The 13570-nt window shown below is 50.6% G+C and overlaps 5 protein-coding genes across 5 annotated transcripts; 3 read left to right on the top strand and 2 right to left on the bottom strand.

The window, feature by feature from the left end:
* Window positions 1-360: 360 nt before the first annotated feature.
* On the top strand, window positions 361-2529 carry Z518_08227 (biotin-[acetyl-CoA-carboxylase] ligase; the record flags this gene model as incomplete). Its single annotated transcript, XM_013413970.1, has 1 exon — window positions 361-2529. The coding sequence occupies one exon, from the start codon at window positions 361-363 to the stop codon at window positions 2527-2529; it is 2169 nt and encodes a 722-aa protein (XP_013269424.1).
* Window positions 2530-4093: 1564 nt separating this feature from the next.
* Z518_08228 (uncharacterized protein) lies at window positions 4094-5733 on the top strand (the record flags this gene model as incomplete). The annotated part of the gene is made up of 2 exons (XM_013413971.1): window positions 4094-4465; window positions 4519-5733. The coding sequence occupies 2 exons, from the start codon at window positions 4094-4096 to the stop codon at window positions 5731-5733; spliced, it is 1587 nt and encodes a 528-aa protein (XP_013269425.1).
* A 678-nt stretch (window positions 5734-6411) lies between these two features.
* Z518_08229 (uncharacterized protein) lies at window positions 6412-8772 on the bottom strand (the record flags this gene model as incomplete). Its single annotated transcript, XM_013413972.1, has 1 exon — window positions 6412-8772. One exon carries the CDS (start codon window positions 8770-8772, stop codon window positions 6412-6414), a length of 2361 nt encoding a protein of 786 aa, XP_013269426.1.
* A 431-nt stretch (window positions 8773-9203) lies between these two features.
* Window positions 9204-11204, top strand: Z518_08230 (uncharacterized protein; the record flags this gene model as incomplete). Its single annotated transcript, XM_013413973.1, has 1 exon — window positions 9204-11204. The coding sequence occupies one exon, from the start codon at window positions 9204-9206 to the stop codon at window positions 11202-11204; it is 2001 nt and encodes a 666-aa protein (XP_013269427.1).
* A 1314-nt stretch (window positions 11205-12518) lies between these two features.
* On the bottom strand, window positions 12519-13074 carry Z518_08231 (uncharacterized protein; the record flags this gene model as incomplete). The annotated part of the gene is made up of 4 exons (XM_013413974.1): window positions 12519-12617; window positions 12735-12806; window positions 12864-12925; window positions 13047-13074. 4 exons carry the CDS (start codon window positions 13072-13074, stop codon window positions 12519-12521), a joined length of 261 nt encoding a protein of 86 aa, XP_013269428.1.
* Between the last annotated feature and the right edge of the window lie 496 nt (window positions 13075-13570).

Here is a 13570-nt window from a genome sequence, read left to right on the forward strand (position 1 = left end):
CATTCATCCGGAGTTGCTCTTCTACAAACCCCTCATTAGAGCTACTGTTCCTAACATTCGGGTAACTGTATACCGGCACAGCCTGTACTGAAAATCCGTTGATCCCTAGATGCGGAAAATGAGCCCCTTCGAGTGAGAGACAGGTCCTGAAATCCAAAGGCCTACCATTCGTCGAGTTCCTCCTCATCAGCGGCCGGCTGATTCGATCTCTTCTCGTGGGACATTCCTTCCGTCTTTGAATCGTGGGAAAAGTTGAAGAAATAGAAAAGTCTGAAAAGCTCGGTCGTGCAGAGTCGTCCGACATAGCCCGCGGTTGCACTCGTTGAGCCGCTTCACCAGCAAAACACGCCGCCATCGACCATGGCTACTAAACGAATGAATGTCCTCGTTTACTCTGGTGCGCTCACTCAGGAGGCCTGGCGTGGCAATCAAAATCTAATGCTATCTTCAGGAAATGGCAGCACCGTCGAATCAGTCCGTCACTGCCTCTACACCCTTCGAAGGCACCTTGCTCCTCATTACGCCGTCATCCCTGTTACTGGGGACATGCTCATTCGGGAGCCGTGGACAGCGAGCTGCGCAGCCCTTGTCATCCCAGGCGGGGCCGACCAGGGCTACTGCAAAGCGCTCAATGGTGAAGGGAACAGACGCATTCGCCAGTTTGTGGAGCGTGGCGGCATTTATATTGGATTTTGCGCCGGTGGCTATTACGGCAGTAAGCGATGTGAGTTTGAGGTGGGCAACAAGCTCCTCGAGGTCATAGGTGACCGAGAACTTGCCTTCTATCCTGGTGTTGCTCGAGGTTGCGCGTTCTCTGGCTTTGTCTACCACAGCGAAAAAGGAGCCAGGGCAGCCGAGTTGAGCGTGGACAAATCAGTCTTGACAGCAGGAACTGTGCCGAATGTCTTCAAGTCCTACTACAACGGCGGTGGCGTCTTTGTAGATGCACCAAAATACCAAGATGATGGTGTTGAAGTCCTTGCGAGCTATGCAGAGCACCTTGCCGTCGATTCTGGAGACGGAGCTGCTGCTGTCGTATATTGCAAGGTTGGTCAAGGTGCAGCATTGCTGACAGGTCCACACCCAGAGTTCGTCTTCCTTGGAAAACCAGCTGATGACTGGTCACTGACGAAGCCTAGATTCGCTGCTGCTAATCTTGAGCCAAGGCCGGACGTCCCTGGATTCTCGGAAGTCATCACAGCTTTGGCCGACGACGAGAAGCATCGAATGGACTTTATCAAAGCATGTCTCACGAAACTTGGGCTTATAGTCAGCGAGGAGCAAAATGTACCCTCCCTATCCCATATGCATTTATCCTCGTCCCACCCCGCAGACACCGCCACAGTCATTTCATCCCTGAGTCATCTCATCGAGAAGGATGAACATGACGAGGAGTTTCTCAAGGATGAAAATGACACTTTCCACATTGTCAAACCCTCAACCTGGAAAATGGTTGACCTAGCCAAAGCACTGCCTGCGGAGACAGAGACAAAGGAAAAACATGCTGACCAAGGCGGGGGCAGCTCCGATCGGATAGTCGATTATAATACAGTGGTCAAGCAAATTGTTGCCCACGCGGAAGAATATCCTGAATCGAAATCAACGCCATATTTCAATCACCATGCGTTCTATGCAAACCTTCATAGCTACCAATCGCAAACCCCAGGGGCCTCGAAGAACTTTGGCGCCCATTTACTCTACGGAGAAGTGGTCACATCAACAAATACGTTGCTTGAAAAGAACACGCGGCTCCTCCGAACTCTTCCCCAAGGTTTCACGGCCACGGCCACTGTGCAGGTCGCAGGCCGAGGCCGAGGGTCTAATGTTTGGGTTTCGCCGGCAGGAAGTCTGATGTTCAGCACTGTGATCCGACATCCCATGGCTCAAATGCAGTCTGCACCGGTTGTTTTTGTTCAGTATCTTGCCGCCATGGCCATCGTCCGAGGGATCAAATCTTACGACAGAAGTCTTTACAAAGAGATGCCAATTAAACTGAAGTGGCCGAATGACATCTTTGCTCTAGATCCTACCAAGGCTTCGGAGAATGGTGGCGATCGAAATGAAAACTATACGAAGATTGGTGGTATTTTGGTGAACAGCCATTACAATAGTAAGGAATACATTGCGGTCTGCGGAATTGGACTCAACACCTCGAATGCGGCGCCCACTACATCATTGAATCAGCTCACACAGTTCCTTCCGCATGACGTCGCCCCATTTACCCTAGAAAAGCTTTTGGCCCGAATCTTGACTGTATTTGATGACCTCTACACCCGATTTTTAAGGACGGGCTTCGATGAGGCCATGGAGAAGTTATATTACGACCATTGGCTGCATATGGATCAGATTGTGACCCTGGACGCTGAAGGCGGCCAGCGGGCTCGAATCAAAGGAATCACCAGGGACTATGGTTTGCTCATTGCGGATGAACTTGGATGGGAAGATCGGGAGACGGGCAGGAGGTGGACTTTACAAAGTGACGCCAATAGTTTTGACTTTTTTAAAGGTTTGGTAAAGGTCAGTGGCTGATTTCAATTTGGTCGTCCTCCTCATCGGATTTTTCCGATTCCTCTAAATCGCTCAACTTGAATGCGACAAAGGCTGACCGTGGTATCCGTGAAGAGGAAAATTTGAGGCATGTTTGGCCTCCAGAACTCGTCGATCAGCGTGGCAGTTGGGATTATAGACTGCTACGTGGCCGAACGAGGATGTCTCTATCAAGCAATTGCCTCATGTTGGAGTCGAGGTCCTTTGTTTGGAACTGGAAAACCCACGAGATTGACACGAGACGCAGTGGATGTGGCCAGGGTGTTGAACGAAACCGAGGGTAGACAACTTACACTAGCTCTTGCTTCAGGGATCTCAATCCTTGTATTGCACAGCATGAGCCTCCATTCTCGGATTCGGATAGCATCACAAAACCTCGGCACGAGTCTCTTCATTGTCCAACCTTTTGGACAGTCCCAAACCAGAAAAGTGCACGGCGACGCTATTTATTCCAGACAGCGACGACCTGAGAAGCTCTTCAAGCAATTGCTTCGAACCGGCATTATTGAATTTGGGGCTACAAGATTCAAATAAAATGCGAGGTTTGTGTAAGTTATAGGATCTCGAGGATGTAACTCGGTTGGTCCATCAACTTCGTCTAGTCGACATTTCTTCAAAGCTAAAGAAGATTGCCTTACGTGGGGAGGCCGTTTGATAGGGGTCGGTGGGATCAAGGCACATTATTCACTGGAAGACTCTTTAGGCTGCGCCATTAGTGGGATGTTGTCTTTGAGAAGCATCGGAAACCAGATGCAAGGGCAGTTTGTCACAACACGAGTACTCTTGCCAGGCATGGCGGTTAGATATGCCTCTCACGGGCACCCGATAGACATTTGGGCATCAGGACACTGGCCTGGTCTTCGAGTCCCCCAAGGCGTCTGCTGGGATAGTTGAGACATGCATGGATACGCAGTGCCAGAAATTCTCCATGTTTACTGAGTACAGGCGAAAATGAGGCTGTCACTTTAGACAGCTCCATCAGCAATCAAACTCTCGGACAGCCAACTCAGCAACAAGACGGGGAAATTGACTCTTGGATACGGCTTTATCACGGCCCTTGCGTAATATGCTCATGGCGCAGCATCCGGAAAGGCGATACCGCCGGGAGGTCCCGCCTATCTAGGAGTGCATCGACCATTTGAGGACATGGCCGAGCCAATGAGTTGCGCAAAAGATGATGAGTTAGAAGTGACGATGAAGTTATCTGGAGACGAGCGCCAACAATGGACAGCCCGGAGACGCCCCAAGAGGCTATGGAGGCATCCGTCCGGAATGATGAAACGTGCAGTAATTTTTTTGGCCAATTCACAATCACCCTCTAATGATCCTGACATGATCTTGTCCTTTCCTGTATGAATATTTGTAGTAGCTAGAATGCCCAAGGTCCCTTTCGGAGCTTCGGAATATAGATTATCCGGTCACCGGAATATGCACGTGCTTTCGCTCATTTTCAGGTCCTAACCTGACACTTGCAAACAACTAGAGTCTTTGCAAAGGAATACCTAAGACAGCAGTCTCTGTGGCGCTTTGGCGTCACATGGTCAGTATGCCTCTCAATAACGCGAATATGCTGCAATTCGTGCAGAATCGAGAATCTACTGGCTATCGCGTCACCCCGGGGCAACGCTTCCTGACGCCCCAGCCGACGACCCTACTCGAACGATTGCCACCTCGTCAAAGTCAAGGCCAAGGCCAAGGCGAATTCAAACATGATCGTCGAGAGAGTAGCCATGACGGCAGCACGCACGAAGAAATACTGCCCCGCGATGCTTCTAGATTAGAATTGCCCGTCCCAATCGCGATCAATAGACCAAAATCAGATCCTGCCGAGTCCGCAAACCAGAATGTTGCCGATGTCGCTGTGACTGTTCCTCCAAAAAGTTCTCGTACAGCGTCCGGGATGCAAGCACCTCTCTATGTAGGTGCCTCCCAGGTGGGGTTTGAAGTTACAACAGCTAACTCACTGCAAAGCATGCTGTGTCTGCCTTTGACGAGACACAAAGTATCCATTTCGATGACTCAATCAGCATTGCAGAAGATCAACTAACTCAAATGAAAGTCGGCCTCGGGATCGAATGTGGCCGTCGCTCTACAGATCTGCCGAATGAATCTCCAGAACATCAAGTCCCAAATTCACATGAGGGAGGCCCTGTTTCAAAGGGAAACAGTTCCCGACCGGCAAAAGTCCATCTATACAACGGGCAAGTTGAAGCGGACCAGGAAAGATGTCGACAAGGTCAACTTCCAAGGTATGGCACACGTTTCGACCGCAACAGTGATCGGCCAGTTTACAATGACGAGGGGTCCGATGAGGGTTATGAGCAAGATGGCGAATATGTTGCAGACGAAATGCCAGTATGGGAGAATACACCGTCTCGCACCCGATTGGCCCCAGACGTCGACCTTGCGAAAGATGCCTCGAAGAGAAAAACCGTCTCCAACGAGACTGAAGAGCCAGCTAGCCCTCTTTTGGAAGAAAGGGCTTCAAATATCACTCAGGAGATGCCAATCCTTCACCCGATAAATCGCTTCAGGATCCAGAAACAAGTTGAGAATAACAGCTTCAATGATGCAACCAAGCTCATCCAACCGTCGAACCAGACTCATCAGTCACGTCCTTCATCCAGCCAACCAGCAAAACATTCCTCCAAAGTATCCTCCTGCCAGGAATCCTCTTCCGAAGAAGACCAACCCCGGCCGGCCGACGCCTCAAACACTCCACGTACTTCCTCCAAAACTCCCTACCAAGAACCCGATCTAGATTTCGGCCCCGAAGACCTCAAGACCAAAACCATAGCAGATCTCGACGCCATCCCGTTCACTACTGACCCATCAGTGCCGGCGCATGAACCGGCCCTTGATGTAAACGGCATACCCATGACCCTCTCTGCGAAGCTTACCAACCTCTCTAAAATGCGTCACGAGGATCAATGCCGGTTCTTCCGGTCCCTAACGGACAGTGAACGTGAAGAGACCTCGGCATGGTTCCTGGAGAACCTTCGGTCCAACGTGGAGAAGCTAACAGCGGCACGACTGGAGAGAAGAAAGATCGCACTCAATTACGAGATGGAAGTCAAGAAGCATGAAAATTTGGTCAAGATGAAGAAGGGACATGTCGATGACGAATTGGCAGGGCTGAAGAAAGGTGGTGGAGAGCTGATTGCCGGCAGGACCGCAGGGAAGTAAGGAAAATGGGATGGGTCAAAACACCTCATCGACTCGATTCACGACCCTGACGATTGTCACGAAGTACAAACACAACCGTGCTGAACGATTAAATGAATGATACCCTCCGTGCGATGACCATCACTGTACACGATTGCCAATTGCCGATGACGCAAAACTGGAATATCGGCTGTGAAGACCTTTCCTGGGTCCTATGACCCCACATGACATGTATGAATACGACAAACAAAGAGGAAAAAATAGATTTGGTCGAAAGGAAGCGTACAAATAATCGAATCAGAAATCCTAATTTTAAGGACCCAATGCTTTTGTCCGTTAGCTAGCTCTTCTATCCTCCAGTTCTCGAGGTTTCATCTATCTATCCACGTCACATTCACGTCCGCACTCTCCTTCCCCATAGAGAGAAAGGACGCGGGAAGTCGGCAAGGTCTGACTCTTTCTGAAGAAGAACGGACTGATGTCAATGGCCGGGCTATATAGTCCTGGACGTCAACGCCTTATACGGCCATGGCTGGTGGCGGCGTCGTAGTAGAGACAGCATCGGCTGGAATGAGGTGGAGCGTCTCTCCAAGGCAAAACCAGATCTGTCAAATCCAGACCCATACAAAATTTCCAGGGCTATTCCTCTTGGAAGTGTAGGAAGTAAAGCATAAGCTGAGCTTTCTTCAAGATCCACCGTTAGGCACGAATGCCTCCTGTGCTCAACTCTTTCTCCTGACCGGTTTCCGCCGTACCAGCTTCGGCATCAGCTTCGTTCTCATCCGTATCAGGGTCGACTTGAGTTCTCTGAACGAGCTTTCCCAGAACCCTAGCCAGGCGTCGATAATCCATGAGCAACTCTTGCACTTCGCCGATCTTAAGCTCTTTCGCGTCCGTGATGGTCATGAACCGTGATATCGGCGGTGCTGCTTTGATACCAGCCAGTTCGTCCTTCTCGGGATTGCGGAATGAGATTTTCTCCACCTCTTCTGACGCTTTACTATCGGTCTTTTTGCTGTTCTCGGCTAAAATGGCCCGTGCTGCAGGTGTTGGACCCGAAGGAGGAGAAGCAGACACGGTCGCCCTGCTCCCGAATCGTCCGAATGCACCACCAAATGCTGAGCCAATATGATTGATCGGGTTGAGACTAGTGCCGAAATTCTTGACTGACTCCAGCGGATTACTACTTGTTAGTTGAGGTGCTGATGGAGTAGGCTTTTGTATGTTTATCGCCGTTCCAGCCCCTTCGGAGGGCGAGCTTGAGCTGCCCGTCATAAATACCACTCGCTTCCCGCTTCCATTACTCTTGACGCTGTCCGCACTCCGTTCACGCACTGCTGCTTTTCGTCCACCAAGGAGGCTGAGAATCCTATCTTCTGTCTTCGTCAAGTTTGAAGGCATTGGCGTATGCTGGCCATCATGAATTGAGCTCGATTCGCTCAGCGCGTGGTCATCCTCATCCGGTGTCAGAGGTCGACTGACCAGTTGCCTGGCCTCATCCAACGTTTTCGGGACAATGACTTCTGCATTGGAGTTTTCGGTGCCTCGCTCCTTTAGTTTTCCCATGAGAAATTTGAAGCTGTTATCCAGCGTGCTCGAGATATTCTTGAAACCCTCTTCTGCGGTTGAGCGTACAGCTTCATTCGCATTGCTGATCGGCTGTAGAAGGTCGGAAAGGGTCCGCTGATGCCGAGTTGCTGGTGCAGGAGTTGACTTTTCCGGTACGGGCTTCATAATCGACAATGCGGGGCTTGCTTCCGCATTTGTCCAGGTCGCATTAGATTCTGACATTGCCGTCGTCGGAGACGAAGGTGCTAGCGCTAAATCAGGAAGAAGAGGAAAAGCCTCAAGCTTCTCCTGACTCGATGTCTCTGGCAGAGTTGGAGCCTTCTTGGGACCTTCAGGCAATTCATCCGCCCTCAAGCTGGTCAAATCAACGTTCTCTAGAAAGCTGATGGCAGCTTCGAGATTGGTCAAACAGTATGCTGCTTCACCGTCGATCTTCGGGGCGGCACGAAACCTCTGGATAAAGTAAAGATTGCTGATGATGTTGATGCCCTCGATCGGAGATGTAATCAAGGTGTAAATCAGGGTTGGAAGAATCTCGTCCGCGGAAGATGAAGAGGGGTGAATTGAATAGAGTGTATCGACGATGGCCTTATGAGCAGCAGTCAAATGTTGCAATTTTCCTAGCGGATAGTGTTCGTCATTCATCTTAGCAAGGCCTTCTCTCGCCGGTATCAACGAGACCTGGACATCTTCAGCGGTCTTCTCGGTGTCTGCGCTCCACTCAATACCCAGGTCTTTCAGCCCGATTCCTACCAGAGACAGGGCTGCCGTCTTTGATCTCAACTTCTCGTCTCTGACCTCGTCCAACGTGCTTTTATGTCTCCATATTTTGTCATATATCTTCTCACATACCCTCTTTTCCACAGCCTCTTCTAATACGACTCTCTTGTACTCCAACAATTTTCTCTGCTTGCGTCTTTCGGTCACCTCAGAAGCCGTCAACAATTGCTGAGAGCCCCCTCCCATATCCGGAGGTGCCAGGGAGTCATTTGAAGGTTTGCTCTGAAGAGCTTTCGGCCGTGCCGCTTTCGACGGCGTGGGAGATTGATCCCGGTTCAGACGTGATTTGAGCGCAGAAATGTGGATGGAGATTGCACCTGAGGCTCGAGCATAAAACTCTTGGAACAATTCGGATAGTTGGTCAATTGAAGGCGGTTCATGGTACACTTTGGCACTCAAGGACTCAACAAATCTATCCGTCAAACTAGCCAGTTCGATTGGCAACTCGTCAAATCGGTCCGGCAGAGTCTGGGACCGTCCCAGGTCAGGAGAAGGTGGTTCATTTTCTTCGTTTAATGGATTCTCAAACACATCTTCCTGTTCCGAAGTCACTCTCTTCGGTGACTTCAACGAGGTAACTGACTGGATAGTGCTGGCTCTACTCCTTCCGAGAGGGAATGGTGTAGGGGCCGGTTCGTAGCGGGTAAATGACTTGTTTGAAAGGGCAGGTGGTCTCGATTTTGTTGAACCAGTCGAGGCGTTTCTCGACATGACGCAGGTCAGGCTGTATAGGATAGGCGAGGATTCAGGCCCTATTCGTTCCGTTCGAGGAGGTTCTAGTTGGACGAGACAGAATTGCAGGACAGAGGCAAGTGTTCAGTTTCGAAACAACTAAACTGGGCATCCGTGCGTCAACATCATCTGGCCGTCAGCTTTCTCAGGCAGCCAGCTTGTCCTTGTCGAGCGTGGACTCGCTTGTAAGGGATCATTGTACCTGAGTCCGAGTCATCCGCCGGGGATTAATTCGTTGTCGATGCCGGGTTGAATGGGAAAGAGCAAAAGGGCATGTGATTCGGGTTTCTTTTATGGCGGGTGGAGCCTGCGCATGATGGGCTTTCGCAGCACACGACGTCGACACCACCACCCAAGTTTGTTCGACTTCTCCCTCCTTTCCCATTCCTCTATCGTCAAAGCAACACAACATGAAGCCACGGAAATCAAGAGGTCAGATATGCACTTCCAGACACAGAGTGACGGCAGGCATGCTATTGTCGTTTCTCGCCATTTCAACTCAAGTTGCTGCAGACAAGGCCCCGGGCATCGCCATCGACCCTTGGTATCCTGTGCCTGGGCCCAAGCCACCCAACGTTCACGATTTCACTTTGAGGCACATCTTCCATCGAGGCACATATCAAGACCCAGATCTACATAAACGCTACGATCTCCATCCCCAGGCCCCTGTGCTGGTGGCAGAAGATGATGGACTTCGATATTCTCTGCAAGATCCGCCACACTTCACGGCGAGATCCCACTCGATGGAGATTGAACGACTAGTCAACAGGCAGCCGTATAGCATAGAGAGGCATCTACAATATGCTAGACTAACAGGAAACCCCGCAATCCTTGACGCGTCAGACTGGACAATGGACGAGGTCAACGGCCCGAATATATCCGACAAAGATACAGTCCTCGATCTCGCTATCATGGCGGCGGACGCTTACGCTCCGGTCCCCGGCGAAGGAGACTGGGAAGATGTGTCACGGGGATATAACCAATCAATAGGATTTGGATGGGAAGGTGATGGGTTGAGAGGTCACATCTTCGCCGACCAGAACAATGAGACCGTCATCATCAGTTTGAAGGGGACTTCTCCTGCTGTCTTCGACGGAGATGGAACGACGACCAAGGACAAACTCAACGACAATCTTTTCTTTAGCTGCTGTTGTGCTCAGGGTGGACAGTACTTCTGGAGACAAGTCTGTGACTGCTACTCAAGTACGTACACCTGCAATCAAACATGCTTAGTCAAGGCTTTGCGAAAGGAAAATCGGTATTATCGTGCTTCAATCGACCTCTACACCAATGTCACCGAATTATATCCTGATTCGAATGTTTGGCTTGTGGGGCATTCCTTGGGTGGTGCAGTTACCAGTCTCCTCGGGCTCACTTTTGGACTCCCCACTGTCACTTTTGAGGCCCCCGGTGATGACCTTGCTGCGAAACGTCTCGGTCTCCCTTTCCCTCCTTCTTCCGATCCTTACAAACCACGCACGCGATACACCGGAGCCTTTCATTTTGGAAACACCGCCGATCCAGTCTTCATGGGCACATGCAACGGTGCAACAGCAACCTGCACCCTAGGCGGTTATGCAATGGAGTCACAATGCCACACGGGGCATCAATGTGTCTACGATACTGTCGGAGATTACGGTTGGCGAGTGGGCATTGGCAATCACAAGATTCGCAACGTGATTGAAAGTGTGATCAAAGTCTACCCGGACGTGCCCAGTTGCAGCCCTGACGACGAATGCGTCGATTGCTTCAATTGGAAGTACTTCGAAAGCAATGGATCCGATCCCACAACTTCTTCGACCACAACAACCACCTCCACACGAACGAGGACGACAACATGCAAAACGCCAGGTTGGTGGGGTTGCCTTGACGACGAAAGCTCCACCACCACAACATCCACTCCCATCATTACGACGACTTATACAACAACCAGCTGCGCCACGCCTGGTTGGTTCGGGTGTAATAAGGGAGTCAATGTGACCATCACCACGACCACGGTTGCGCCAACGGTCACCACGACTACTTCCTCGCCGGCCAGCCACCACACCCTCACGACACCGTCTTCTTCATGCCAACATCCAGGTTGGTGGGGATGTCGCGATCCAACGACAACACAGGAATCATCTCCGTCACCTGCATCCTCTCAAACGATCCCGACTCGCACGGCTAAGCAACATACGTGCCAGTCGCCCGGTTTCTTCTTTGGCTGTCGTGATCGTACCGTTTATGATTCGACCATACCCACGACACGTTTAATAACCGAGGCTCCGATTCTAACGGCGAGCACTGCGCAGCCGAGCATTACTCAGTCCAACGATGACGAGAAGGGACGTGGGAAGTGCAGGCACCACGCATTCTTCGGACTCATTTGCCTAGATCAAGCTCAGGACATTGACACCATTGAATTGTGAGGGCATTAAGATTACCGTGTTCATGATAGTTGGATTTGAAATGCTTTTTGGTTGTTTTGGGGGACATGGCAAAGATTGGACTGATAGGTTGGAAGGCTGGTTTGAGCTAGCGTTCATCATGGACCACGTATTTCCCCACCGACGATTTTCCTGCATCACTCATGCATGGCTTGATCTACACGAGGCAACCGGATGGACGGGATGGACATAACGAGACTCATGTAGGACTCAGTTATTCATAGCTCACATAAATGTTATGCGACCTATTACAATACCGCAGTCCCTAATCTCGTGTTTTCATCTAAAACGCCGCAATATTGTCTCTATTGTATCTCCTACGGAACTTCAGCCTTACAGTCCACGTGACTCCCCCTTTCCGTTTCCCCCGGAATTTCGACCCTCTTTTCAGACCACTTCAGCAGCCTCGAATGACCATGACCACGCGGATGAATATTTTCAATAAACATACCGGAAAATTTAGATGATCGCCTTCCGGATTATTTCGCTCTTTGGGCAGTAATTCGAGCCGATACTCCCTAAGCCCCCCCCCCCCCGATCACGCTTCTTGTTCTCTACGGATACATAGGGGCTTCTTTAGCCAGATAAATGTTGCTCGCGATACGGCCTGCACAGTTTCCAAAGTTTAATCCGATCATACTGTTGTTCAACCAAGCAATGCAGCTAGGTGGTGCGACGAAGCTGCCGGAGCTGTCAAAGTAGATCGTCATGTAATGGACTGCCGTAAACAGAGAGGCAGATGCGAGGAGCATAGGGAGCTGTTGACAGCCATGACAAGGCCTGCTGTAGCGGTATCGTAGGCGGCCTGAAAGAAAAGCGATGAGTAAGCGGAAACGTCCTAGAAACAATGACAATCAAATCGGTTCCCGTTCCGATACGATACAAACGGACGGAGGAGCTTAGGGTACATAGTCGTGTTGGTTTCTACCACCCGAACAGCATCTTAAGATCAAAGAAGGCTCATTTTTAACAGCACTCTTGCTCAGTGTGTCCATTTGTGCTTTACCAGCGTTTGGAGAGGGTCGATGTATAAGCAGATTACGCTCATTTTCTCAAGAACTTCGCGGTCGCAGGCGCGGCGGCCGCAAGAACGCAGGCCGTTTGGCCTCCCAAGAAATCCGTCTCCATGCATGATAAACTGATCGCACGCCAGTAGCTTTCAAACCCCTCAACGGCACAAAAGGTTCTCCATACAGCTCTTACCATATCCCGACTCACTAGGATTGACAAGCCAGGGAGGCCATAGAGCGGGTGGGGAATATCAATGAAGACCGTGCGGGAAGGTAGGTGACGAGATCAGAGTCCCAGTGGGTTGTTGGCGTCCTGCTTCTTGCCTCCGATCGTGTCGGTGGCCCCTTTGGTAGTTTCGCCAACAGCTTTGGTCGTGTTGCCTAGCTATGCGATCGAACATCGTATATCAGTAAAATGTATCTTTTTCATATTCAGAAAGGAAGGATGATGGGGAGAACTAAATCAGGGGATATGGATCGAAAGTTGGAGAAGGGAACTTACGCCTTCAGTGGCGCCTCCAGCTGTCTTGCCCACACCTTGGCCGACACCTGAGACGGTGTTGCCGACAGTATCCTACTTTACTGTTAGCAGAATGAAGTATAGTGAGCATGTGGGAGGAGTTGGATGTACGGTAACGCCGCTGAGGGTGTTGCCCACGGTGTCGGTTACGCCGCCGAGGATGCCTCCTAGGCCTCAAAGAAGGGTCAGCTGTTGCATCTCAAAAAGCGTCAGGGAAGATGGGATGTGGATGACGATGGACTGCGATGAAGGCTCAAAGCAGGAAGGGTAAAGGGGGGAAGAAAGGCGTAATACCTTGTTGCTTCTTCTGTTCTTCAGACATTATCGTGTGTAATGAATACTGTAGATTCGGTACAGCCCCGTGATGTTATTACAGAGTGAAGAAGACGCATCTCAAAATGTGGTGTGGCCCTGAATATATACCTGAGTGTTGGGCCCATGCTGGCGAGGGCAAAGGGTTCCTCACGCTTTCTCAAAGAAAATCCTGTGGTTTGACGTCAACCTAGAGAATAAGAGGCATGGCATCATGCCTGGTCATTCGCTCCCTGGCTTGAGATCCAGAGGTCCCGGGCCCTCAAGCAAGGTCATCAGACTTGTCAGCGACCACAATTGATGGACAATAGGTGGGCAAAGGGACCGGGGACGAGGGTGAATGGCAAGAAAAATCCTGGCAGACATTACACATTACGTACTGAGGGAAGCTGGAGTGGGAATGGAATGGGACATGATTTCATTGCACCGCACCACTACCTGTGCAGCATGGCTCTTGAGAGGCGAATAGACGTATACCCTCTCAAACGATACATCATTGCTGTCAG

The sequence above is a fragment of the Rhinocladiella mackenziei genome, assembly GCF_000835555.1.
Source record: "Rhinocladiella mackenziei CBS 650.93 unplaced genomic scaffold supercont1.6, whole genome shotgun sequence".
Classification (NCBI taxonomy): domain Eukaryota; kingdom Fungi; phylum Ascomycota; class Eurotiomycetes; order Chaetothyriales; family Herpotrichiellaceae; genus Rhinocladiella; species Rhinocladiella mackenziei.